The 24,847-nt window shown below is 53.1% G+C and overlaps 2 protein-coding genes across 3 annotated transcripts in view; both read right to left on the bottom strand.

Annotated features, from left to right (window-relative positions):
- Window positions 1-6,929: 6,929 nt before the first annotated feature.
- Window positions 6,930-12,525, bottom strand: CASTOR1 (cytosolic arginine sensor for mTORC1 subunit 1). Of its 2 annotated transcripts, none has more exons than XM_066260165.1 (9): window positions 12,281-12,525; window positions 11,610-11,680; window positions 9,945-10,132; window positions 9,726-9,858; window positions 9,338-9,464; window positions 8,787-8,900; window positions 8,597-8,679; window positions 8,414-8,508; window positions 6,930-8,281 (listed from the first exon to the last, which is right to left on the bottom strand). In XM_066260165.1, the coding sequence occupies exons 1-9, from the start codon at window positions 12,391-12,393 to the stop codon at window positions 8,213-8,215; spliced, it is 993 nt and encodes a 330-aa protein (XP_066116262.1). In that variant the 5' UTR covers window positions 12,394-12,525; the 3' UTR covers window positions 6,930-8,212. The 2 variants fall into 2 exon arrangements, with proteins under 2 accessions (XP_066116262.1, XP_066116263.1); XM_066260166.1 differs by having other exon boundaries at window positions 6,951-8,281; window positions 9,338-9,461.
- A 2,306-nt stretch (window positions 12,526-14,831) lies between these two features.
- TBC1D10A (TBC1 domain family member 10A) overlaps window positions 14,832-24,847 on the bottom strand; it is a 31,482-nt gene continuing 21,466 nt past the window's right edge. Inside the window, exons 3-9 of the mRNA XM_066260164.1 lie at window positions 21,186-21,293; window positions 18,618-18,724; window positions 17,796-17,910; window positions 17,642-17,707; window positions 16,843-17,032; window positions 16,567-16,721; window positions 14,832-15,632 (exon numbers count right to left, since the gene is read on the bottom strand). Coding sequence (XP_066116261.1) covers window positions 15,156-15,632; window positions 16,567-16,721; window positions 16,843-17,032; window positions 17,642-17,707; window positions 17,796-17,910; window positions 18,618-18,724; window positions 21,186-21,293 — 1,218 coding nt within the window. The 3' untranslated portion in view covers window positions 14,832-15,155. The remainder of the gene's footprint in view (window positions 15,633-16,566; window positions 16,722-16,842; window positions 17,033-17,641; window positions 17,708-17,795; window positions 17,911-18,617; window positions 18,725-21,185; window positions 21,294-24,847) is intronic.

Here is a 24,847-nt window from a genome sequence, read left to right as displayed (position 1 = left end):
AAGCCTCAATGTCAAAGATGCTGACTTTTTCCTTTACGATGATTTTTCTAAAGCCAGTTCAAAATCTATTCTTTAACTCACTGCAGATGTCAACATTTTCCTGGAAGAACAAACTAAAAAAAGAAAAAGCCAAGGCATTTCTCCAGCTTCCTTTAAAGAATTCACTTCAGAACAAATTCTACACAAGTGGCACCTGCCAGCCTCATAGGAAGGGGCCAGACTTCATGTGACGGGAAAATCCTACATTTTTAAAAACAGACAAATCAAAATTGCTTTTTAAATTTACTTGTTCAAACAGCCGTGTTAGGCTCGCTCGCTTCTACTTTGCCTAATTAGTGTGTGAGCCCATAGTCTGTGTAATGCTGCGGGCGCTTGCCCTCAGGGCAGATGGCGGTTGCCTGCCCGCCACTGTGAGGAGCCATTTTGTTGTCCATTTGACTGAGAAGAGGTTTTTCCCCTGCCTGTTTGCCCGTGCACCATTGCAAGACTCTATTACAGGGGTCCCCAAACTTTTTACACAGGGGGCCAGTTCACTGTCCCTCAGACCGTTAGAGGGCCGGACTATAAAAAAAACTATGAACAAATTCCTATGCACACTGCACATATTTTATTTTAAAGTAAAAAAAACAAAATGGGAACAAATACAATATTTAAAATAAAGAACAAGTAAATTTAAATCAACAAACTGACCAGTATTTCAATGGGAACTATGGGCCTGCTTTTGGCTAATGAGATGGTCAATGTCCAATTCCATATTTGTCACTGCTAGCCGTACAAGTGATATGACGCGCTTCTGGAGCCATGACGTGTGCGTCCCGCGTCACTGGAAGTAGTACTGTAAGTGAGCTACGCAGCGCTTTGCAGTGCCACCACATACAGTACTCCAGCACAGGATGTGGATGCATCCTGTGCTCCTCTCACTGACCACCAATGAAAGAGGTGCCCCTTCTGAAAGTGCGGCGGGGGCCAAATAAATGGCCTCAGGGGGCTGCAAGCGGCCCATGGGCCGTAGTTTGGGAACCCCTGCTCTATTAAATAGAAATGGTTCAGCCTGACCAGGCAGTGGCGCAGTGGATGGAGCGTTGGACTGGGATGCGGAGGACTGAGGTTCAAGACCCCGAGGTCACCTGCTTGAGCGCGGGTTCATCTGGTTTGAGCAAAGCTCACCAGCTTGAGCCCAAGGTCGCTGGCTTGAGCAAGGGGTCACTCGGTCTGCTGTAGCCCCACGGTCAAGGCATATATGAGAAAGCAATCAATGAACAACTAGGTGCTACAACAAAAACCTGATTGATGCTTCTCATTTCTCTCCGTTCCTGTCTGTCTGTCCCTATATATCCCTCTCTGTCTCTGTAAAAAAAAAAAAAAAAAAAAGGAATGGTTCAATGCTTTCTGGCTCCACAGTTTCTCTACTGTCTGCCTGCATCCAGTGTGGATCAGCTGGGCCTTGGCCACCAGCATGATAGTCCTGCACTCAACCTTATGTTTAAGTGGCTCGCTGTAGGTGTCCAGCACCAGCCTTGGTGCGGGGGGTAAATGGGCAAAGACAAGGCTCACAGGTGAGTGAAATTACTATGAACGCCTTTTGATATCCAGGTTCCGAAGAGTGAATAGACAGATACACTAACACCCGGCATGTGGAGGGGCCTGGAAGACCCTCTTGTCAAACTGCCTATTTCTGAACCTAGGCCACAGGAGGGGACACCACCCAGCCTGGCACTGTGGTACCCCGGGGCCTAGCAATGCACCTGTGTCTCGAGCAGGATTAATTAGAATCCTTTCCCAGGACTAATGTCAGACCCAGGAGACCCTCCCTCACGTGTCTGGGGTTTCTGAGCCAGGATGTCACAGGCCTGTCACTGTGGAAAGCTCCTTTCCTCAACTGCATGGGGCGGGGGTGGGGTCCTGCCAAGTGGGTAAGGCGAGAATGTGGCCAGGAAGACCAGAAGGCTGAGTGATTTCCCTGAGCCTCTGGTCCCTGCCTGAAGTCCTGGCCAACACCATGGTGTGTCCCGGCTACACAGGATGTGATGGCAGTACTTTTCTGCTGGTTGAACTGGTTTCCCGGCACTTGCAGGGGAGAGTCCTTAGTCCAACCACAGCATGAGGATGGGGCAGGAGGGGTGGAGGGTATGCAGGGAGGAAGTGGGATGGCTCAGAGCCTTTCATTGGTGCCAGCTGCATGGGTACAGCCAATGCAGCAAAAGCTCGGAAACTTTGCTCAACAGAGAAGACAACTGGGGACAGATGGGGGAAACTGGCCATAGTCCCCATGGAGCTGTCTACAAATGACAGCCCTGGTCCCAAGGGGACCACAGGACACAGAGGCAGGACTCACTTGCAGGGATGCCAACTACTGGCCTGGAGGAAGTAACCTGGAACAGGTGCTGGGAAGACCTGCCTTCTTCCCCTCTTGTTATAGAGTTAACTGGGCATTTGTCTTGATACAAAAAAAAGAAATCCTGCAGCTCCAAGGAGAGAAATGGCCGTTGAAGCTTGCTCTCCCTGTTCAAGGGGCTACTAGTGGCCATTCAAGGGATGAGGGGTTCAGGGCACCCCATCCACAGACTGAGCATATAAGGAAGAGAAGCAGACACTATAGTGTGAAAGGCAAATGCTGGGCACCTCCACAGTCTAGAAGACAAAAGGTGAGAACCCTAATGTCCATCAACAGGTAATGATTAAAAAATGTGTTGCATCCACACAATAGAATACTATTCAGCCATGAAAAGGAATGAAGTGCTGACACACGCTCCCACCTGGATGCACCTTAAAAACATCATGCTGAATGACATAGGCTAGACACCAAGAGTCAGTATGTGATTCCATTTACCTGAAATATCAGGAATAGGGGAATCCACAGAGACTGAGTCCAGATTGGAGATTGGTTGTTACCTGAGGCTGCTGAGGGATGGGGGAGCTTGGGGAGAATGAGGCAGAATAGCAAATGGGTACGGGGTTTCCTTTGGGGGTGATGAGAATGTGTCGGAACTAGACAGAGGTGACAGTCGCACAACGTCGGGAATGCACTAAATGCCAGAGTCATTCACTTTAAAATGGTTAATTTTATATTATGTAAATTTTACCTCAATTAAAAAAAAAAAACATTTTAAAAGGCAGAGCTTAAGAATACAGTGACCCCAGGCAACCAAGGGGCTAGAGAGCAGTTGGCTATGAGGGCAGGAGCGTCAGAGGGCTCCCGGCCCGCCTGTGCTACAGCCAGGGGCACCTGCCATGGGGCTCTCAGTAGTTGACTTGGAAAATACTCACCTCAACCTAACCAGGACAGGCAGCTGCCAGGAGAAAGCATGTCATGAACAAGGCACTGAGTGGCAGGCAGCCAGGAGAGCTGGTGTAGGTTGGGGGGGTCTCAAAGGCAGGCTTCCGGAGGAAGGGGTCTGCCGAAGATTGGGGTGTGCTGGGGATGATGTGCTCATGCGGCCAGATGAGAGAGACTGAGGCAGGGAGACCAGCAGGAAGTCTGGGCCAGCAACACAGGTGAAGGCAACCATGGGCCAAACTGGGAAGTGAGGGTGTCATCATGGGGGGGTCCAGGCTTGCTTCGAGCTGTAGACAGGGGAGAAGGGACAGAGAAGGAGTTGGCAGAAAGGTAGGAAGGAGACCATGGAGAATGAGACTGAGGCTGAGGGGATACAGGGTGGAAGGTGGAGGGATGGGTCCAGCACAGCCCACCACGGCCCTGATTACTGCAGGGAGCTGAGCCTGCTGGGATCAGGGAGAGGCAGGAAGGCCTGAGGGAATGTGGATCCGGGGAAAGAAAGTGGCCAGGAGGGTACACACGGGCACAAATGTGAACATGAACATACAAAAGATGCAAATGTATGTGTACACACACAGACATAAAAATACACGTCTCCGGTCACAGCCAAAAAGCAGACACACAGAAACGTGTACCACATATGCTCACAGGTACACACACAGGCACAGATACACACTCCAGTCACAGACACACAGGACACATGCAGTTAAAGCCAGGCACACAGCTGGTGCTCATACACAATCAGATGCACGTACAGCCACAGACGTGCAGACTCTTGCAGAGACACAAGTATGCACCAGGATATCCTGACACTTAGGCACACGCATAGAGGAACATACGCACACTTTTGGCCAAAAGACTTATTTATACAGATGCACGCGGAGGCCTGCACTGACTGCACATGTAGTCCTGCACATGCACACCCATGCAGCGCACCAACACCCACGCAGCTCAGCTTTCTGGGAAGGAAGCTCTGGGCAGTCCCGTTTGAGACAGCCCTCGTTCTGGAACCCCAGCGCCAGGACTGGCCTGGGAAAGTGAGACAAAAATCACAGCTGTTGCCTAACACACCCATCCAGCAGGGCCCAGGGTCAGGGAGGAACCAGGGCCCAGCCTCGCGTGCCTGCCCACGTCCTCGTTGCCACCGGCAGCAGACACCCAGCCACCAACGCAGACAGCTGGGATTGCAGGGAGCTTGCAAAACCATCCCATCCCTCAGGGTGCAGCTAAAGTGTCCCTTCCCCCGGGGACCTCCCCGGGATCCTCCTTTTTGAATTCTGGTTCTGCTGTGCCCAGCTGTGACCTCTCTTCACCTCTCTGTGCTTCATCTTCCCCTGTGTTAAGGGGGATACTCAGCATGTGTTGAATATATGAGTTAATGGAGCACCCCTCTCCCACTTAGGGACAGGGGAAGCAGCTGCCCCACCTGTCAGCTAGCTGCGGCTCACCTCCTGGCTCTTGTTCGGTCCCTTCCCACCGTGGCACCCTGTGGCCTGATGACAATGAAGAGGGTGTGCAGTTCTCCCTCCACACAGGACCAAGAATCCAGCTTGGGAGCAACTTAGCAAGCATGAGCCCACAAGGCCCTGCCTGGCAGAGATGAGAGTGAGGACTTCTTTATTTTTTAATTTTTAAAAAATTTCATTGTATTGACTTTAGAGAGAGACAGACAGACAGACAAACATCGATCTGTTTCTGTACGTGCCCTGACTGGGGATTGAACCAGTCTGCAATATCGGGATGACACTCCAACCAAATGAGCTAACCAGCCAGGTCAGGTGAGGACTTGAAACCCTAAATTTCTGAATAAATATCTTCAAGGAGGAATTAAGAGTTCACTTCCTCTGTATGGGCATAAAATCAGAAAGGGTGGAAATGAGCTGCTGACTCTCCCGCCTGAGGTTTCCTCATCTCCTGCCCCCACCCACCCAAGAGCCCCCCCTCAGGTCCACATCCTCCCTGCCTAAGCTGGACACCGGGCTGGCGGTCAGAGGGCTGACAGCACCCTCCCACTCCCTGAGGGACTGTGGGCAGGGCCCTCCCCAGCCCAGGCTGCCATCTTTGTGACCATGAGCACTCAATTCCACCATCTGAGGCCTTGACCCTCGTACCTAGCAGTGGCTGCGCTGATGTGGACAGGTGGACTGGGGCTCCCAGGGCTGAGAGGACAAGGACGTGGGCTGCATGTCAGCAGGTGTCCCAACCCCAGTCATGAATTACCAAAGCTGAGCTCAACCCCAGGCCTGGGCTGACCAGACTGATTTCTTTGCCCTAACATCCTCCCAGGGCCTCGGTGGGACAAGGACATGGTTCCATGAGCCCCCACCTCAGCCTGGGACAGCTCAACGGCTGTCTGATGACAACATCCAGAGCATCAGCAGTGGATAAGGTCCAGGGTCATATTCCTGGAAGGCACCTGTTCTCAGCTGAGTGTCCCGTTCCCTCCCAAGCCCAGTCTGTCTGACCCCAGTGGGTCCCTTGCACTCTCAAAGCAGATCTCCCCTTTTGTAACTCACTAAAGGTTGAGAACTGGCCCAGTGACCTGCAAAAACACCCTGGGGACTAAGAAACCTCCACCAAGACATACACACATGACAGAGACACACATGGGTACAGACTTCTAAGCCTGGGTCTCAGTCAAACCAGCCCACCAGGCCGCCTGCGGCCCCCTCACCAAGGCCAGTCTCATGGCCAGCCCCAGGAACTGGGTTGGGTTTAAGGGACTGGGTGAATCTTAAGACACTTGGAAAGCCAGGATGACAGAAACACTCAAATAAAGCAGGGACTCAGAGGGAGACAGACAGATGGACAGATGCCTCCACCCCAAGAGCTGAATGCAGGGCCGGGGGCTCTCTAGCTACAGGCCAAGCAGCCACAAGAATTCTGGTTCTGAAACCTCCACCTTAGCCTAGGACATCGGTCAAGCCAAGCAGGGTCCATAACAGACTCTCCAGGGACTACTGGGACCCCCCCCCCCACGAAAGATAAACTATGAAGAAATGCCCCCTACCCAGGGCCAAAAGGGACAGGCTCCTGAAGGAGCTGCCTCCCAGGTTACCGTGCACATGGGGAACTAAGGCCAAAGGTAAACGGCTGGCCCAGGGTCCCCGACTGCTCACTCACCGGGCCAGGATGTGCTCTCAGCTCCTCTGATCTGTAAGACCCCCAGGTTCCCAGGACCAGGATGGGCACACTGCCAGAGGCCTGGTCCCCGTTCTGACTTTTCTAGGGAGCCATCACAAGCTCTGAGTACGACGAAGTCACACCCTTCTTCCCTTCCTGAGCATGGGCGGGTCTGGGCTGAAGGCACCTGATAACCTTCCTGTCACATCTGTGGGGCCCCATCAGGCCACCGTGGAATTCCAGCCTCACAGAGTGGGGAGGTGGCCCCTCCGCGACAGGAAATTCAGGCCCAGTTGTGCTGACTGACCCTCTGGCCCAGACATGTAGCCGTCAAAGGCAGAGTAGGCTCCAGGTGACCTCCAGGCCCCTGGCCCGTCCTCTTGGCCAGGGGAAGACCAGTGTGCAGATCAAGTCCCCAGTCTGGCTGGCCCCTTTCCACCACTACGCCAGTAGAGCCCTGCTGACAAGAACCGACAGGTCTCCTGGACAGCAGGGACTCCTGTGAAGGAGAGCCAAACTCAGACACGGTCCAAAAGGAAGCAGGCAGCACCCTGGAAGAAAGGTGCTCTGGGGCCTCCCTGAGGAGGTTCTGTACCTGGTCAGCCATACCCAAGCTGGCAAGGAGAGCTGCGGGATCCCTAAGCAGGCGGGTCTGGGAGTTTCTACCCATGTTCAGAACCTTCTGGGCTATTCTGGGAATAGCAAGGAATGAAAGAAGAACCCAGACTGCAGAGCCAGGCAGCCCTGGATGAGAATCAGGTACCTCTGACTAAATCACCTCTCAAAGCTTCGGTTCCTCAGCTAAAATGATGATGGTTCACCTACAACTTTTAAGGTGAGAACTGAGTGAGGTGAGGTGGGCCCAGACCCAAGCTAGCTACATGGGAGACCAGAACCCTGGGCAGTGGGGCCCAAGGAGCAGCACAGCAGCTGTGGCCAAGGCTCAGACAACACCCAAAAACACAGCCCAGCCTGGTCACTACAAGCCCTTTATTAACAAGTTGATTTAAAAAAAAAATAGCCCTGGCCGGTTGGCTCAGTGGTAGAGCGTCGGCCTGGCATGCGGGAGTCCCGGGTTCGATTCCTGACCAGGGCACACAGGAGAAGCGCCCATCTACTTCTCCACCCCTCCCCCTCTCCTTCCTCTCTGTCTCTCTCTTCCCCTCCCACAGCCAAGGCTCCATTGGAGCAAAGTTGGCCCGGGCACTAAGGATAGCTCTGTGGCCTCTGCCTCAGGCACTAGAATGGGTCGCCCCCTGGTGAGTGTGTGCCGGGTGGGTCCCGGTCGGGCGCATGCGGGAGTCTGTCTGCCTCTCCGTTTCCAACTTCAGAAAAATACAAAAAAAAAAAAAAAAAAAAGAAGAGAGAAATGTAAAAATACTTTTCTTAGAGGCCCCGTTACGGGGAGGCACTATTAAAACTCATCTGGCCAGGGACAGAGCCCAACCAGAGGCAGAATGGAGATTAGGGCCCTGTCCGGGGAGCAGCTGGCCCGAGGTGTTGAGGAGGGAATGGCTCGAGCCTCAAACAGGGAATGTGCAAATGCTGAGGCTGGGCAGGGAGTGATGGGTTGAGGGCATCCTTGTGGAAGCCCAGAGCACCGTGTTCCCCTGTGTGGGCAGACACGTGTGTCCACGTGAGAGCCGGTGCCTACACGCAGCTTACATACAGAGCAGAAGGAGGGGTCCCCCTGCACAAATGGGGGAGAAAGGAGAGGAAAGTGGGCTCATCCCAGAGCTTGAGGAAATAGCTTAGAGCAGTCCGAGCAGCCTGGAGCGAGGGGAGTGCAGAAGCTGCTGCCCCCCTCCAGCCTCAGCAGCCCAGGCTCTCCTGCCGCCGCTGGAGGACTTCAATGACACTGCTGATGCCATCCTCGGGCACCTGTGGGCAGGTGTGGGGGAAGAAGGGGTCAGGGCTGCCACAACATCCTGGCCCATTGGGACTACCTCTTGTCCCCCACCCTTCTGGCCACAGTGTCCTTCTGGGAGCCCCTGTCCAGCCCATAGCACTCACCAGCGCATGGTCAAAGTTGAAGGTGCTTATGTAGTAGGCGGAGATGTCAGCCGCAGCCAGGGGACCTGCGATCTGGGCCACGATTCCACATTCATCTGAGGGTTGAAGAGGGGTCCATGTGGATCAGCCTAGTTGCCCCTCAGGCTCTTCCCAAGCCCCCAGCACATAGGGCGTAGTCCTCACCAAAACCCAGGGGCTGTCCTCCAATGCGCACCATCCTCCACAGCTCTCCCGAAGAGCTGGTCAGCAGGAGGTCACTGGGGAACCTGGGGAGGCAGGTGGGCCTGGTGACATCATTGTCTGATGCTCCACCTCCTTTCTCCCTGGACCTGGCTTAGGAACTGTGGCTCACCCAAGGGCAGAGGTCACATACTTTTTCTGTGTCTCCGCATCCATGACTATGGAGATGTAGCCCTCAATGAGGGAGAAGGCAAAGAACGTAATGGAGCTGGGTCCAGGATCACCAGGGGCAGCCTCTTTGGGGACACTGGGGAGAGACATGAGGCTCAAGCACTCTGCTGGGCACCCAGCCCACTCCCTCTCCTCCCAGTCAGCCTACAGACACCTGGGCCAGCCCTCCTGTCTCTGAGCCACTTTCCTTCCCTGTCCTAGGACCCTGATTTTCTGATGGTACTGGGTGGGGTTGGGCAGGACAATGAACCCTGCCTGTTCCAAAAGACCCCAGGGCCAGAAGGCCTGACTAAGGCAGGGCTCTGGGGTTGCTCTGCTCACACTACAGGACAGGGTTCCGGCTGCAGCACTGGGACCTTTCCTGAACATCAGTGATGCATCACAGGTTATCAGGAATCCAAGACACAGAATGGGGCACAGAGCTGCAGAACCAAGGGATGGATGGAAGGTGGTAGGACGGAGCATAGGGAACAATGATATGAGGACAAAGAGACTAAATGTAAACCAGACCACCTGTGGGAGTAGAAGAGAACGTCGATGAGGGTAGTGGCGATGGCTGGCAGTGTTTCAGGGTCCAGCGTAAGGACACAAAAGCGGTTCTGTGGGCTCTGGATGGGATGCACCGTGGGGTTGGGCCCTGCTAGGGTGGAACCAGAAAGTGGAAGGTGAAAAAAGGACCGTGGGCTGGGGGCGCCCCCTGGTGGCCAGCCAGGGAGGGTCCTGGAGGGTGTAGCATCCTGGTCTACAGAAATCTGCCTTGGGTTCCCCAACCCCATCTCCCTATGTTGTGAGGTGGTCAGTGTCAGTCCCACCCCCCACACAGACACACCTGCACAAGCATAGGGCCTCAGTGGTAAGAGGAGCCCCCTGCCCAGGTCTAAGTGTCAGAGGGCGCCCTCACCATGCTGAGCACGGGGAAAGCCATTGCTGGAATCATCCCTGGCAACAGGCACAGGCTCCCCGCCCACCTCTCGGTAAATGTCGAACTCCTGAGCCAATGTGTGGATCACCACGGACAGGTCCTGCTCCCGCACCTGGGCCACCGGAAGATAGCATTTCACATGGGTTCCCAGGCAACCATACACACACTGCCCTACATTGGCCCCTGTGGGGAACTCACCAGAATGAAGTCTGTCTGGTAAGTGGACAGCATCAGCACTGACACGTGGTGCTCAGCCAGTGGCGCAATGACTGAGCGGGCAATCTTGGTGACCCCAGCAGCTTGCACTGCTGCACCACTATGGGATGACACGTTCATCACCAGCCATGTGGCCTCAGCCACTTGCAGGAACTCAGATGGAGGCAGCTCTGCAGGCAGAGGGCACAAGACCAGTCAGGGCCTTTGGGCTGACCCTTACCCCTCAGTTTCCCTGTCTGTGCTTTAGAGGGCTCTACCAAGGTAAGGCCTGGTCTGGAGACTGGGTTTATCTTCCTCCCCCAATTTCTGCTTCTGACACCTGTATGTATGCAAGGACTGAGATGTATTTCAGGTGTTGGCCTGCGAGGGATCAAAACTTTCCAGTTAAGATCAGAGCTCCAGATTTAAACAGACCTGAGTTCAAATCCAAGATTTGCCCTGTATTTGCCTGTGACCTGGTGCAAATGATTTAACTTCTCTGAGTCTGTTTCCTCATCTGTAAAATGGGATGACAGTCTGTACCTCACAACAGTGTTCTGTGGGTTAACACAGACTTTATACCACCTGACACCACAAGGGGGCGCAAGCAGATCAGGTTGCCTGGGAGATTCTTTTCCCCCTTAACACGGTGGTCCCCAACCTTTTTTGGGCCACCGACCGGTTTAATGTCAGAAAATATTTTCACTGACCGGCCTTTAGGGTGGGATGGATAAATGTATCACATGACCGAGATAAGCGTCAAGAGTCTTAGACGGATGTAACAGAGGGAATCTGGTCATTTTTTAAAAATAAAACATCGTTCAGACTTAAATATAAATAAAACGGAAATAATGAAAGTTATTTATTCTTTCTCTGTGGACCGGTACCAAATGGCCCACGGACCAGTACCGGTCCGTGGCCCGGGGGTTGGGGACCACTGCCTTAATAGACCCAACTTTCCTGCAGTACAAAACAGGGAAACTAAGGCCTGAGGGAATGCAGTAGGAGATGGGTCAAGCCCCATTTGGCTGGCCTGAGACTCCAGGCCTGTGAGGATAGCTCAGGCTGGCAGGAGTAGGACCCGATGCCAGCTCCAGAGGCCAGGGAGGGGTCTGGTAGGGGGGCTAGGCTGGCGTCCAGTCCAGACCAGGGGCTGGGGCCAAGGTGGCTTGCTAATTGCCCAAGCATAGTTAAGTGCCCCCCCCCCCCCCCCAGGACCTTCGCCTGGGCTGGCTGCCTGCTCCTGCATGCCTTCCCCAACTCAGACTTCTGGAGTTCCCAGACAGCCAGGGAGGGCATGACCAACAGCAGGGAGAGAAGTCCAGGGAAAAATAATGGCCAGGGGATTGTAACAGCCACAGGAACCTCTGATTCTTGCCAGCAAGTATATCTGAAGCCCTGCTGCCATCTGAGGCTGCTAAGTGTGTGAACACAGCCTGTTTATAAAGCCCTCATGGGACCCTATTAGATCAGAACCATAACTATACCAATTTTACATAAGAGGAAACGAACAGCTCAGAGAGGGGAAGTGACTTGCTCAAGGGCACACAGCCAGTGAGTAGAGTCCAAGTTGAACTCAGATCAATCTGCCTTCTGGCCTCAGCATCTAGTGAGAATCCCCTAAAGAGGGGAGCATGACATTGCTCCCCAGCCCAGCCCAGCCCCCACCTTTGAAGCCCTCTTCGTCCACCATGAGCGTGTAATCCTCGGGAGTCTCCGTCAGGCTGAAGAACTTGCACCTGGTTGGGGGTGGGAGAATGGATATCTTCAGCCTGGGTTGGGAGGAGGGGGCAGGTAGACTTCGCTCCATCCGCCCGGAAAGACTCCTTCGCCGGGCGCCTCCCTGCCCCCTCAAGCCTCAAATTTCTCGCAATGGCAGTGGGGTGTGGGCCACATCTCCGGAATCGCAAACTGTTTTACACCTCCCACCTCCCCAGGAGCCCTCCGCCCCTCCATTTCGGGAGGGCAGAGGCTCACCCGCGGCGACAACCCGAGGTGGTCGGACCAGAAGTCGCCTAGACTAGACCCTCTGACCCGATAGGAGGTGTCTGGAACAAGCTCCTCGCAGTCGCCAGGAAGGAATGCCCCCATTTGATACCAACTGGAGTTAAGCATTGTCCACCTTAGGCTGTTTGCTCCTTAACTGGCCCCGGATAGGCGGCGGTCCCAGGGAGGGTAAGGCCAAGCCGGATGGCGGCTGGGGGGTGGGGTGGAAAGGCCCTCCCTGCCCGCTCCCGTTCGCCCCTGCTCGCCTCACGGCGACTCTATAATCTCCCGACCCCGTCCCGGGGCAACAGGGGAGCCCACCCTAATCTGTGCCCCCGAACCCGGGCGCGCACCGGCTTCGGCGGGGCAGGAATAGCAGCTTGATGAGAGGGTGGGTGTAGAGCCAAAGACCGGAGCGGGCAAGGCTCAGCACCCGCACCCGGTGCTCTAGGATGTGCAGCTCCATCCCGGTCCGCGCGGACCCGACCCCGCAGCCAGCCAGACCCAGGCCGCGCCGGGGGCGGGCCGGGGGGGGCGGTGCCGCAGGCTTAAAGGAGCAGCTGCGCGGCCCCGACCACGCCGACCGCTACGCGTCGGACCCGCCCAGCCCCGCGGCGCGTCCCGCTCCCTGACAGCCACGCCCTGCAGGACGCGCGGCCTACCCAGGGTAGCCACGCCTCCTTTTAACGCCAGAGCCTCACCCCGCTCTTCCAGTCCGCCGATCCCGCTCCGAATGACTCCGCCCCCTAGCTCTGGTTTAGGAATCACTGGCTGACCCAACCCCGTCGAGTCTTTCAGACCCCGCCCACGCCTCATTTCCAAGCCCCGCCCTTTCTGCAGGTTGCCAGTGGAGCCTTGGGGGGTAAATTTGCAGGAGACTGGAGTCCTTTCCTTACTTCAGCTCCCCATATGGGTCTTATGATTGGTTATATTGAGGCTTGAAAGCGCCGCCAGACGAATCAAGGCTTGTCTGGGACCGAAATCCCTGGAGCATAGAGGGGTAGGGGTCCACTGTGAAGCGCTGGGGATCCTATGATTCTCTCTCAACAAAGTACCCTGGCACCTTTCTCCCTCCTTCCTCTCATGGAAGTCTCCCCAGCAGGGTCTCCCCATCCACCTCTGTCATACTGTTGGGCAGGGTGCTGAAGGTGGCCTAAGAAGGCCCCTAAAGACTAAGTGCTTGGTCCAGGAATGCCCAAGGCTCAGACTTCAGGGGACAGGCCCATGTTTCTGGGGCTCACTGAGTACTCAGATCTGTCTTGGGACTTGAGCCCTGCTGAGGCCTCCCAAAGACAGCAGCCATTAGAAGAACCCATCTAGCTGAGCATATCTAAACTGGCTTCAGGCCCAAGGAACCCCTCAGCACTGGCAGATGCCACAGATCTGAGGCTTGTTAGGTACAATTTAGGCTTATTTTGATGTTAGGGCTGGGTTCTGCTCAAGTCTCCTCAGGTCTAAGACCCCAAAGCTGAGCAAGCATCAGCACACCTAAGCTAGCCTAGATAGCAAGACTGAGCATGCTCCGGAGAGCCCTTGTCTGGCTCAAGCATCCTCAGGTCTCAAACCTGAGGCTTTGAACCAAGTAGGTTGAAGCAGGCCTCAGGTCTGATTGACACCCAGCAGGCCTGCACAGGCCTCCTGCCTGCTTGGGAGCCTCCACTGGAGGCGGATGGAAGCGGGCAGTGCCTTCCTTCTCTGGACTCTCTGGCTCAGTGGGTTCCTGAGGAACATTGTGCAGCCGCCACATCCTGGCCTGTCCCCTGGAGGGTCAGGGGGAGGGGACTGTCCTCAAAGGCTGAGCCCCTCATCTCATCAATGGTACAGATGGGGTGGAAAACCACAGGCATGAGGGTTAGGAGGCAGGAAGTGATGGCCTGCCCTGACAAGCTCATGTGACCCTTGACCTCCCCAGGCCTCAATATCCCCAGATGTACCAGAACAAGATGTTCCAGACTGAAGCTCTGAGATGCCTGAACGCTCCTAGAGAGTCTACTCCTCCCTCTCCTGTCCCCTCCCTCCATGGCCCTGCCCAGCTTGGTTGCCTGCCAGGAACAGCCGCTATTGTTTGACTGGGAAAGCTGCTTCCTCAGCAGAAGGGGGGCCTCTCCCAGGGACACCCTGTCCATAACCTCACCAGTAGGCGGATTGTGACCACAGAGCCTGCCTGTGGCAAGGCCCTCAATGGCAAGTCAGGTTATCTGGTACCCTGGTCAGGAGAGGCAGCTGAGGGCTCTGGGTACTAATTTGGGGCAGCTTCATGTTTCTCCTTCAGCTCTTGTTGCCTTGTCTATCGAAAACAGCCCACCTATCAGCTGGTGACACACCAGTTCAGTGCAGCACGTGCTAAGTGCTCAGTAAATGACAGGCTACCTTTTATCAAAGACCTAGCCTTCTCCCCACACATCCAGTGGAGACCTGGGCTGTACATGTGAGGGCATTCATGGTCTCCCACCTCTGACACCAGTATCTAACCCAGAATGAAAACTCGGAACCTTATTGGTGTCCCAAGTGGCATCCAGGCCTTGAGGAGGAAAACCCTGAAAGGTTCTCCTTAAGGAGCCCCTCTCCATCAGTGATGAGTAGAGATCAAGGCCTAGGGAGCAGGCCCTGTTCTGCCCCAAGACTGGGCTTTGGCCCTGGTGACCCTCACCCATGCGACATGGTAGATGTGGCACAGAGGAATGGAGTGAGGGAAAATGGGGACCAAGAACGGGCTGGCCCTGGACTTGGCATCCCCTCTGACAAAGGTACTTCTCAGAGAGGCTCTGGTGCTTGGCTGGGGCCAGGAGGAGGGCTCTGAAGGGAGTGAAAAAGAGATGCTGAGCACCAGGGGTGGCACCCCCTTCCTAGTCCCTCGCTGCACACCAGCTCTCTACACAAACCTGTTTATTTCTGTACAAAACCATGTTTCTATTATACACAAAGAGCACCCCACCCTGCATCCCACCCTCTCCCCTCATGTAAGTGCCCCAGCACTAGGGAACATCCCCTCAGGAGGAGGGGCCTGAGTGAGGCCCTCACTTCTGCCTGCCTCAGTTGGGCTGACCTGAGCTCCACTGGAGAAAATAAATAAGGAGGCTCAGGCAGAATCTGTCCTAGGCCAGCCTGACTCTCTATACCCAGTAGCCAGGCAGCAGGGCACGCAGAGGGTGGGCAGGCCCTGGAGTGTCAGTCCATGAACCACATAAGTGTATGGAAACCCCACCCTGGAGGCTTGAGATGTCAGGGTTACAAGTAGGTGTCCTCACTCTCCTGGGACGTCAGGCTCTCCTGGGAGCGGTGGTGGGCTGAATCCTGGGGAGCTGAGTTCTGAGGGGCTGGGTCCTGGTGAACTGGGTCCTGTGGGGGCACATCATGTGGGGAATATGCATCTCCCGCAGCAGCTACCACCGTGGCTTGACTTGGCGTTGGGGTCTTGTCCAGCTGTCCACTTGCCTTCCCCTGCTTCTGCTGCTCCTTCTGAGTCTGCTTGGGTGGCTTGGGCTTGCCTTTGGAGCCAGGGAGCAGGGCATCTGGGGGCAGGCGGATGGACGGTGAAGGTTGCAGGGTGGGCCGGGGTCCTGGCTCTGCCTCCAAGATAGCCTTGGCACCATGCAGCCTGGGTGAGGAGCGGCACTGTAGTTCGCCCCGGGTCTCCTGCCAGCGTCGTAGCTGGATGAGGTGCTCACGCTCAATCTGACGCTCAGTCACTGGCAACTCTACCACCTGTGGGAGCAGTGACAGGCAAGTGGGCACCAGGAAAAACCTTCCCCTCTGCCTCCCAGCCTGGGCCCCCACCCTGCCTCAGAATTCCCCAGTCCTGGTCACTAAAGGCTGATCATAGGAAGAATGAAGGTCGTTCCCTGTAGTAGTAATAAGTGTCCTGCCAGTGGTGAGCCAGACACTTGAGACCCACTGCCTCAAAGAAAGCTTGACTCATGACTTCCTCACCTAATTGTGTGTCACTAATTACAGCCCCTGAGAGACAAACATCCACAAAAGAAAGACAAAAGGGGCCTGACCAGGTGGTGGCGCAGTGAACAGAGCATTGGACAGGGATGTGAAGGACCCAGGTTTGAAGCCCCAAGGTTTCCAGCTTGAGCGCAGGCTTATCTGGTTTAAGCAAGGCTCACCAGCTCGACCACAGGGTCGCTGGCTCATGCAAGGGGTCACTCGGTGTCTGCTGTAGTCCCCTGGTCAGGGCACATACAAGAAAGCAATCAATGAACAACTAAGGTGCCAAGACGAAGAATTGATGCTTCTCATCTCTCTCCCTTCCTGTCTGTCTGACACACACACACACACACACACACACACACACACACACAGGAAAGGGAAGGGGAGGGGAGGGGAGGGGGGGAGGGGAGAAAGACAAAAGGGAAATTAAAGCCAAAGCCATGGATGTGGTACCAGGGAGAAAGAGGGGTGAGGGGTTGCAGCTCCTCTCATTCTGAAGACGTTCAGAACAGAAAAGGCCCCACTAACTTAGGCCTTTCTGTGACCCCTCTTCTCATTCAAAGAAAGGATGTCTAAGAGTGTGAGGGCTGCTAAGCACTGAGCCTGGCACTACCCACCCTCAGGGGAAGAGGGTTACCAGGCTCCTCTCTGAAAGGCCCATACATCTTCCCTTCCAGTGTTTAGGGGAAGGTGTGGGCCGCACCTCCTGGACCAGAAAGGCCTCCTGCATGATCTTGGGGCTGAGGCTTCGCAGCTGCTCGATAGTCTCATACTGGCCCTGGCAGGCCTTGAGCTTCTCCGGGGAACCCAACGCATGCTTCAGCAGCACCAACCCCACCCGGAAGATGATCTTGACTCCTGTATGAGGCGGGAGGTGGGGGCAGTGAGTACAAGGGAGTTTAGGGAGTTTCTCTGAAAATAGAGGTCCCCTGTGGGCTGGGATGGGGGCAAGGGTGCTCCCTTGAGCTCAGCCTGGTACCTTCACAGAAGAACATGTCCCAGACACGCAGCACGGAGCTCCAGGGCAGGGTGCGGGAGAAGGCACACATGAACCATTCTGTCATGTACAGCAGTGGGTCGATCTTCTGCTGGCTGAGGTGCTTGTGGGCCATGGGTGACACCTTCTGCAGCAGCGAGAAGAGGATCTCCCCATCCAGCTGGATTGCTTCCTGGGGGACAGTGAGGCCATGATTCTGGGCCTGTATCAGATAGGGCAGGGATGCCCAGGCCCCCAGCACCAGGCAAGTGTTCATTCATTCCTCAGGTGGCTACTGCCTGCAGGGAGCCAGCTTCATGCTGGGTTCTGGGATACTATGAGGCAACAGTTAGTCCCCTTGTGAGCATGTAGTAAAAGGGGTTAGTGACGAGTCACAGGAACAAAAAGACTAGGGGGACAGGGAGGGGAGTAAGTATCCAGAACATGGCAGAAACAGGAACACTGGGTATGTGCCAGAGGTCCTGCTAGTCAGGGTCAAGGAAAGCTCCCCAAGGGCAGAAAGGTGAGGGAAAGAATGCATTATCAGAAGGGGAAGGGAAGGTTAGAAATGTAAGCCTATGCCACAGCTGAAGCAGGAGGAACTTGGTGCACTGGAAGAACTATGATCCTGCTGAGTGGCTAGACAGCTGAAGACTGAGACCTGACCCTGGTAGGCCTGGGGACTTCAGCTTGAAAGCAACAGAAGGCTGGGAAGGTTTCAGGTGGGGATAGGTGACTGCAGAGAGAAAAACCTGGAGAAGCCACAGATAGTGTCCTGGTCCTGGGCCCAGAAAGCACTCACCAGTTTCTCACTGTAGTAGCCAGGCAGGTACTTCTCACAAATCTGCACCAAGCACCAGAATGCTTGCTGTGGGGAAGGAAGAAATAAGGCTTTGCTGCTAGGTGTTACGTGCTCCCCATGTGCTCCCCACATGCCCCCCAGGGCCTGGTGGTACCTCAGCAGGCATGTGCATGAGCAGAACAGCGGCAATGGGTGCCTGGGCCTGGCAGTATCCCTCTTCGGGTCGGTACAGTGTGTAAGCCTTCAGCACACGGAACAGGTCCTGCTGGCTGTGGAGAGGCCAAGCATTGCAGGAATAACAGGTGTGACTCTGCCACCCACTGTCCTCACCTGAGTCCCAGTAGACCAGACCTGTCTCAGAATTTGTATTTCTCTAGAGGGGACATAACCTGATTGTAGTCACCAAGGGGTCGGTCTCCCACTGCACACAAACTCTCACATGACCAGAGGATGGAGAAAGGGAGGGGCTTCCCCCAAACAAACAGGTGAGAGCAGAGCCTCAAAGAGAAAGCAGGGGGCAAGGCCAGGGAAGGATGCCAGAAATGGGGTAAGGATGTATCAGGGGCTGGAAGGATGAGCCCCTCACCCAGAAGCTATGGCATCTCAGCCAACCTACCTCTGTCCCAGGTGTCTGTCTTGGTTCCCTGGCCTGCCACATCTCTCCCTTCCTACATACCCTCTGCTTACCCCACTGTCTCTAACCCTCTTTCTCCCCACTAAAACCTGTTTCCAGATGACGATCAAGCCAGACAAGCTGTAACACTTTGGTGAGTAAATGATGGAAGTTGCCCCAGTGGTAAGAAGAGATGCTAAGAGGACCCATCAGACTCAAACCAAAGAAAAAACTTTAGAAGTAGAATCTGGGGTCCCCAGCTCTTAGGCCTCCCTAGATACTCCCAAAATCATTTTATACCTTCTGACTCCTGAGGGACAGATCCTAAAGTCACCACCAGACTAACACACCCAGCCTGCTTACCCATGGCCTCCCCGGGACACAAACATCTCGTGGAAAGGGAACTGCCGGTGCAGGTCACGCTCAATCACGTCCAGCCATTTGGAGTCCCCAGGGGACATATCCAACTCCTAGAAGCAAGGCCAAGGGAATATATTAGGAGTTACAGCTAGGAAGATACAACTATCCCAAGTATTGGAGGAGCCCTCCACCAGGGGTGATGCCCACCCAATTCCTGAGGACAGTTCAGGAAGCCCAGGTGCAAAAGCCGAGGCAAGGGGAAAGAGGCAAGGGCGGGGAAAGGCCCTGGAAACCCTGAGGGGTGATCCTGGCTCCAGGAAGATGTGTGTGGGTAAGACTGTCCATCACAGCTGTAGCTGGAAGTGACTTCTAGGCATTTCACTCAGGACTCACCTATGTCACATCCTTAAGATGGAAGGCTACCACAAAGGTCCTATCATTATACTGTTCAAAAATGAGGGCCAAAAAAAAGTCATTTGCCCAAGAAAAATAGTGGAGTGGACCTGGAAGCCAGGTTGACTTAGAGCTGTGAATTCCAACTCTTCCGTTACCTATCTCCCTGTGCAAGTGGAGTTGCCTATTCAGGAAGGTGTATGTGTGTGATCTGTACACACTACTGTCTGGAAGGAGATGACATTTGTCAAACCATTAACCTTAGAGCCATCTCTGTGTGTTGAGATTTCAATAAAGTTTAACTATTTTCTTCAAATTTCTGTGAATATTTAAGCATGAGTACGATTTATAAACACACAGTACAGTTAATCCTTAAACGGCATGGGTTTGAACTACTGAACTGCATGGGTCCAGTTATACATGGATTTTAAAAATTATGTATTTAAATTGGTTGACATGCAATGTTATATTCATTATTTCCAACTACAGTTGGGTATACAACATAGCGATGAGATACATATACCCCACGAAGTGATCACCCTGATAAGTGTAGTGCCCATCTGACACCATACATAGTTACTACAATATTATCAACTATATTTCTTATACTGTACTTTATATCCCTGTGACTCTTCTATAACTGTCAATTTGTACTTCCTAATCCTTTACCTTTTTCATCCATTCCCTAACCCCTCCCATTTGGCAACTATTGGTTTGTTCTATCTACAAATTTGTTCCTGTTTCATTTTGTTTGTTCATTTGTTTTGCTTTTTAGAGTCCACATATAAGTGACATATAAAGCATTTCTCTTTCTCTGTCCAGCTTATTTCACTTAACATATAGTTTCTAGGCCCATCCATGTTGTCACAAATGGCAAGATTTCACTCCTTTTATAGCCGAGTAATATTCCATTGTATATAAGTCCCACATCCTCTTTATCCTTTCACTTATTAATAGACACTTAAGTTGCTTCTATATCTTGGCTATTATAAATAATGCTTCGATAAACATAGAGGTGCATATATCTTTTCAAACGAGTGTTTTCAACATATGCAGATTTTTAAAATCCTCATACTGTTCAAGGCTCAACTATATTTTTGATCCAATATTGGATATCAGTGTATGCAGAAGGCCAGATTAAGTTACACATGGATTTTTAACTGTGAAGGGGTCAGCACCCCTCATTCCTGTGTTGTTCAAGAGTCAACTGTGCTATGGACTTAGGTGGGGTTCCCACCCCTGAGCTTCCCCCTCTGTCCAAGATGTAGCCCCCTAAAATGGAAGCTATGTAGTCACTGGGAAATAGACTCTGAAATTGAAAGGCATCCAGTCCAATTCAGTCCAACTGGCCCAATTCAGAGCTTCTCCCAGGCAGACACTCCACCAGACTCCCTGACCTCCAATGCCAAGTACTGCCAGCAAACACCTCTTACCCTCTCCAGGTCAACAGCAGAAACTTTAGGCTGTCCTGCTCCACCCACCCTTTTCTGGGACTGGTGTTCACTGAAGCATGAAAGATGTCAACAAAGAGCAGGTGACTCACAGTTCTGTCTTTCTGTCACCAGCCCCAAGACCCTGAGAGAAACCCTAGTGCCTGGGGCCAGGTCTAGTAGGTAAGCCGGGGCAACCCCAGGGAAGCCAACTGCCTCCCATAGTTCCCTAAGGGAACAGGCTAGAGGACCTGCCCAGCCCAGGCAAGTTCAAAAAGTCCCATGAATGGGGAGGTGTTCTTACTCTGGCCATTCACTGGCTTCTGACCCCTAAGGATATTAGTTTGGCTCTGCCCATCCCCAAGGCTGATAACCCCACAAGCAACACAGGTGAACCATATCTGGCCAGGCTTGAATGAGATAAGAGAATGAGTACAAGATGGGAGGCCAGGAAGTATTGAGGGTTCTGTGACCGTACTGAGTAGGCACAGGGCCCAAGGTAGTCAGGGAAGTGGTCTGAGTGTCCCCCCCTGATGAACAAAAGCTGGGCGATGGCTCACTGAGCCCAAGGAAGCAAACCTGAGTGACTATAAAGAGGAAAAGCTGGAATGGGCAGTCAGGTACTAGATGGGTGGTTCCATCCATTGCTCATATTGCTGAGGTCCAGATGAATGAACAAGGATCACTACCATGGGGAAGATGCCAAGAGATACAGAAGGAAGGACAGGGTGAAGGAAGGGCAACTCACGTCAAACTTTCCTGGGTTCTGCTGTAGCTTCACCTTGCCTCCTGACAGGTATTGCCAAGCACGGCCCCGCAGAGAAGGTGGGATGCCCTTTTGGCACCGCAGACGAATCTGAAAGTCAAAAGGAGGTCAGTGCCAATGCATCCACCAGGGAGCTCCCCCAGAGGTTGTGTGCTAGCCCAAGTGCTCTGCTGATGCTTGGCAGGACTTTGGTGAACATAAAAGCAAGAGCAGAAGAGGGAAGAGAAGGGGACTTTCCTACTATTGCTAAAATGATTGAAAGTTATACGACTGCAATGAAATGTGCTGCCACCAGGTGATGATAGAGTCCTCATGGTCCAGTGAAAATGCAGGTATTCTGGAGGTCTATCACAGAATTCTGAATCCCTATCACCATTCTCTGAATCAAAAAGAAATAAACAAGTTCAAGGAGCCCCATAGATGACCCCAGGAAAAGATCTGCATAGCTGTAACCACAGGAAGAACATCTCATGAAATGACCAAGAATGTGGCTGGGGGACTTTCAAGGGAGTGTCTGTTTAAGCAGCCACACAGCAGGACACAGCAGCCTAGCGAGGAAAGACCTCAGCACAACTCAGAAGGAAAATGAGAGCTGATCAAAACGACTTCCTCTTTGTTTTGGTCAAGAATACTCCCCCCCCCCCCAACCTCTTCTGCTCTCCCTAACCCTGAGCTTTCATGATCACCAGACTGAGGCAGAGTCAGCTGGCCCAGGTGCTAACACAGCACAGGTCTTCCCTTCCACTCACAGACTGGAAGATGAGAGGGAAGAAGTGTTTGGGGTGGCTCGTGACACAGAGCTAGTGCTCAATTAATATGCTAGCTATTTTTATTAAAAAAAAAAAAAAGCCTGACCTGTGGTGGCGCAGTGGATAAAGCGTCGACCTGGAAATGCTGAGGTCGCTGGTTCAAAACCCTGGGCTTGCCTGGTCAAGGCACATATGGGAGTTGATGCTTCCAGCTCCTCCCCCCTGTCTCTCTCTCCTCTCTTTCTCTGTCTCTCTCTCTCTCCCTCTCTCTCTCTCCTCTCTAAAATGAATAAATTAAAAAAAAAAAAAAAAAAAAAAGGCTTCCACTACCAAAACCCAGTCTGAAAAACCATCAAGTATTTTACAAATGGGGAAAATGAGGCAAAGAGTGAAGAAAATATATATATTTTTTTAAAGAAAATATATTAAGGTCACACCATCAGAGGTGCCCAAACTAGCTTCTAGCTACACTACATAGGACCCAGTCCCATGCACTTTCCACTTCACTGGCCTCCGAGTCAGGCAGGGAGGCAAGTTCCCCCCTGGCCTTAGGACTAAATGAGGCTGAGGCAGCTGCCTGATCATCCTCCCTGACCTCAAGGCTAAGGGCAAAAAGGGTGAGGGCAGAGGTAGAGAGGCATGACTCCTATAGAATGGAGGTGGGAAACTGACAAGACCTCTGCACTAAGCAGCCTGTCCTGGGATGAAGAATATAGCAGCTAAGAGCAGGGGGAAGAGCACATGGATGTAGTTTTGAATCCAGCACTGACCTTGTGTCAATCATTTCTCATTATTAGTAAGATCAGAATGACAATACCTAAAACTCTATTAGAATTGGGGGGGGGCATGCTTTGCAGTCTGTCTTCAATAAATGATGGCTTCCTCTCTACCCCTCCATCCCAGGAGGATGCCTGACACAGGAGCCCCAGGGTCTTAGGCTTATACCTAACTTCCCCTCACCTGGAAACCCCCTCAAACAGTCCCAATGCAAACTCTCAGAGGAGGGAACACAGAAGGCTGGTCTTCCTGATGACCAACAAAAACAAGAGAAAACTTTCCAAGGGTCAGAAAGAGTCAAGAACCAGGAAGGAGGCAAGCAGAGACTGAGGGCAATGGGGGAAGAGCAGAGTGACTGCTCACAGGAGACAAACTTAAGCTTCTGGGACTGCCTACAAAGTGGAGACAGAAAGGGAGTGGAAAAGAACTGGCCCAGACTCTGGGAACAGTTTCCTGCTGTTGTGGGACAAGGGTCTCTTTAGGAAGTCACTTGGTCTGGGCAGATTCTAGCAAAGGGATGCAGTATGGCCCAGAGCCACAGGCTCTTTCGGCTCCCCTTAGGGTCAAGCTCAGCAGAACCAGCCCTCACATCATCACAGCCCTTTCATACTTGGACTGCCCCATGAGAGAGCCCAGAACATACTCAGTCCATTAAGGTTCTCAAAGAGGCCATTCCCTCACTCAGGCTCGGGGCTGAAGAGTGAAATCCAGTTCAGCTAGCCTTTCACACTCTGACCTCTGGGATCCTCCTCAGCAAAGAGGTAATCTCCACCTTCCTGCTTTTGGGAGAAGACAATGGTAGAGACCAGTAAGGATGAAGCAAAAGAAAGTGCTCTAGTAAAGAGAAAGATAAGGGATTACCTTGAGGCCTTGGAAAAAGGTCTCTGACTGTTGAGTGAGGCCACACCCTGATTGCTAAATTTGAGCAAAACCCTACAAGAGAAGATAGAATTCTAGGCACAGGGCTGGGCCCCCCTCCTGGGGACTCAGGATAAGTCCAGGAGAAGTGGTGGGTCTGGACACACTTCCTGAAACAGGTATTGTCTTTCCTGTGCCATGACTTCCTCCCCACAGGGAGAGCCCAAGCCTGCACAGCCAGGCAGGAAAAGCTCCTAGGGCTAACGTGACCACAAAGCTGAGGTGACAGGCATAGGGCAGAGGGCCTCTGGGTAGGGTGAGGGGAAGCCTCTTGTGGTGGCCCATGTCAAGCAGGGAGAGCCCTCAGCTTCTAACCACAGTGCCAGGGAAGCAAAGGGGAAGAGGAAGTGGTGCTGATTGCTCTGCTGAGAGGAGCTCCCCAAGGCACCCCTCTGGAATCCCCATTTGCAAGGAAGGTATAGCAAGAAGGTCAGAGCCACTAGTTACCGCAACAGACAGTGGAAAGGGAGCTGAAGCTCAGGTTAAGATCCTGGGGGCTGAGGAGGCAGGAAAACAGACCCCAGAGTCAGACTGGAGGTGGTTGAGAACAGCTACCGTAAAAAAAAAAAAAAAAAAAAAAAAAAAAATTAAGATAAGAGAGAAAGATTTTCTAATAAGAAGAAGAAAAAAAAAAAAAAAAAAAAAAAAAAAAGAATGTCCTCAGCCCACACAGAACAGGAAGAAAGAGGCCCGCCCTAGCTGTACCTCTCTTCACATGGGTACAGGGCTTTACAGTCACCACCTCACAGGAGCCTTGCAACAGGACTATCATTCCCATGAGACGAGGGAAACTGAGGTTGTAAGGGTGAAGTGACTTGCTTAAAGTTACACAGCTAACCACGGAAATGAAGAGAAGAAGGCAGTAGGGCTGGGCCCAAGCCTGTACCTGACCTTTGATCCTGAGCTTTCTGCTAGGCCCTCCACCTAGAGCTGTGCCAGCCTGGACCACACCAGTGTGTCAGCTAACAACAGCAAGTCAGATGGTTCACTCTGTGCACTGGGAACTTGTGCACAGACCCCAGCTGTGAGGCTCTAGGTAGGCCTCCACTAGGCCAGGGGATAACTAGTAACTAGACCATGCCAAAGTGGCCAAGGACATCAACACATACATATAAGAATGGTGGGCAAGTACATTCCTACCAGGCAATAGAGTTGGTGCCTAAAGATGGCCTGACTAGAAAAGGTACACTTGTGTTTTTG

Source organism: Saccopteryx bilineata, chromosome 2, assembly GCF_036850765.1.
Source record: "Saccopteryx bilineata isolate mSacBil1 chromosome 2, mSacBil1_pri_phased_curated, whole genome shotgun sequence".
NCBI lineage: Eukaryota > Metazoa > Chordata > Mammalia > Chiroptera > Emballonuridae > Saccopteryx > Saccopteryx bilineata.
This window is presented reverse-complemented; position numbering and strand designations above follow the sequence as displayed.

What these genes read in the sequence shown, in the direction of transcription:
- CASTOR1 (XM_066260165.1), bottom strand. Translation starts at nt 12,393, where the DNA reads ATGGAGCTGCACATCCTAGAGCACCGGGTGCGGGTGCTGAGCCTTGCC. An exon ending in CTTTCCCCGTGCTCAGCATG is followed by an intron (nt 9,465 to 9,725) that starts GTGAGGGCGCCC and finishes GTTCCACCCTAG; the next exon opens with CAGGGCCCAACCCCACGGTG. An exon ending in AGGACAGCCCCTGGGTTTTG is followed by an intron (nt 8,509 to 8,596) that starts GTGAGGACTACG and finishes TTCAACCCTCAG; the next exon opens with ATGAATGTGGAATCGTGGCC.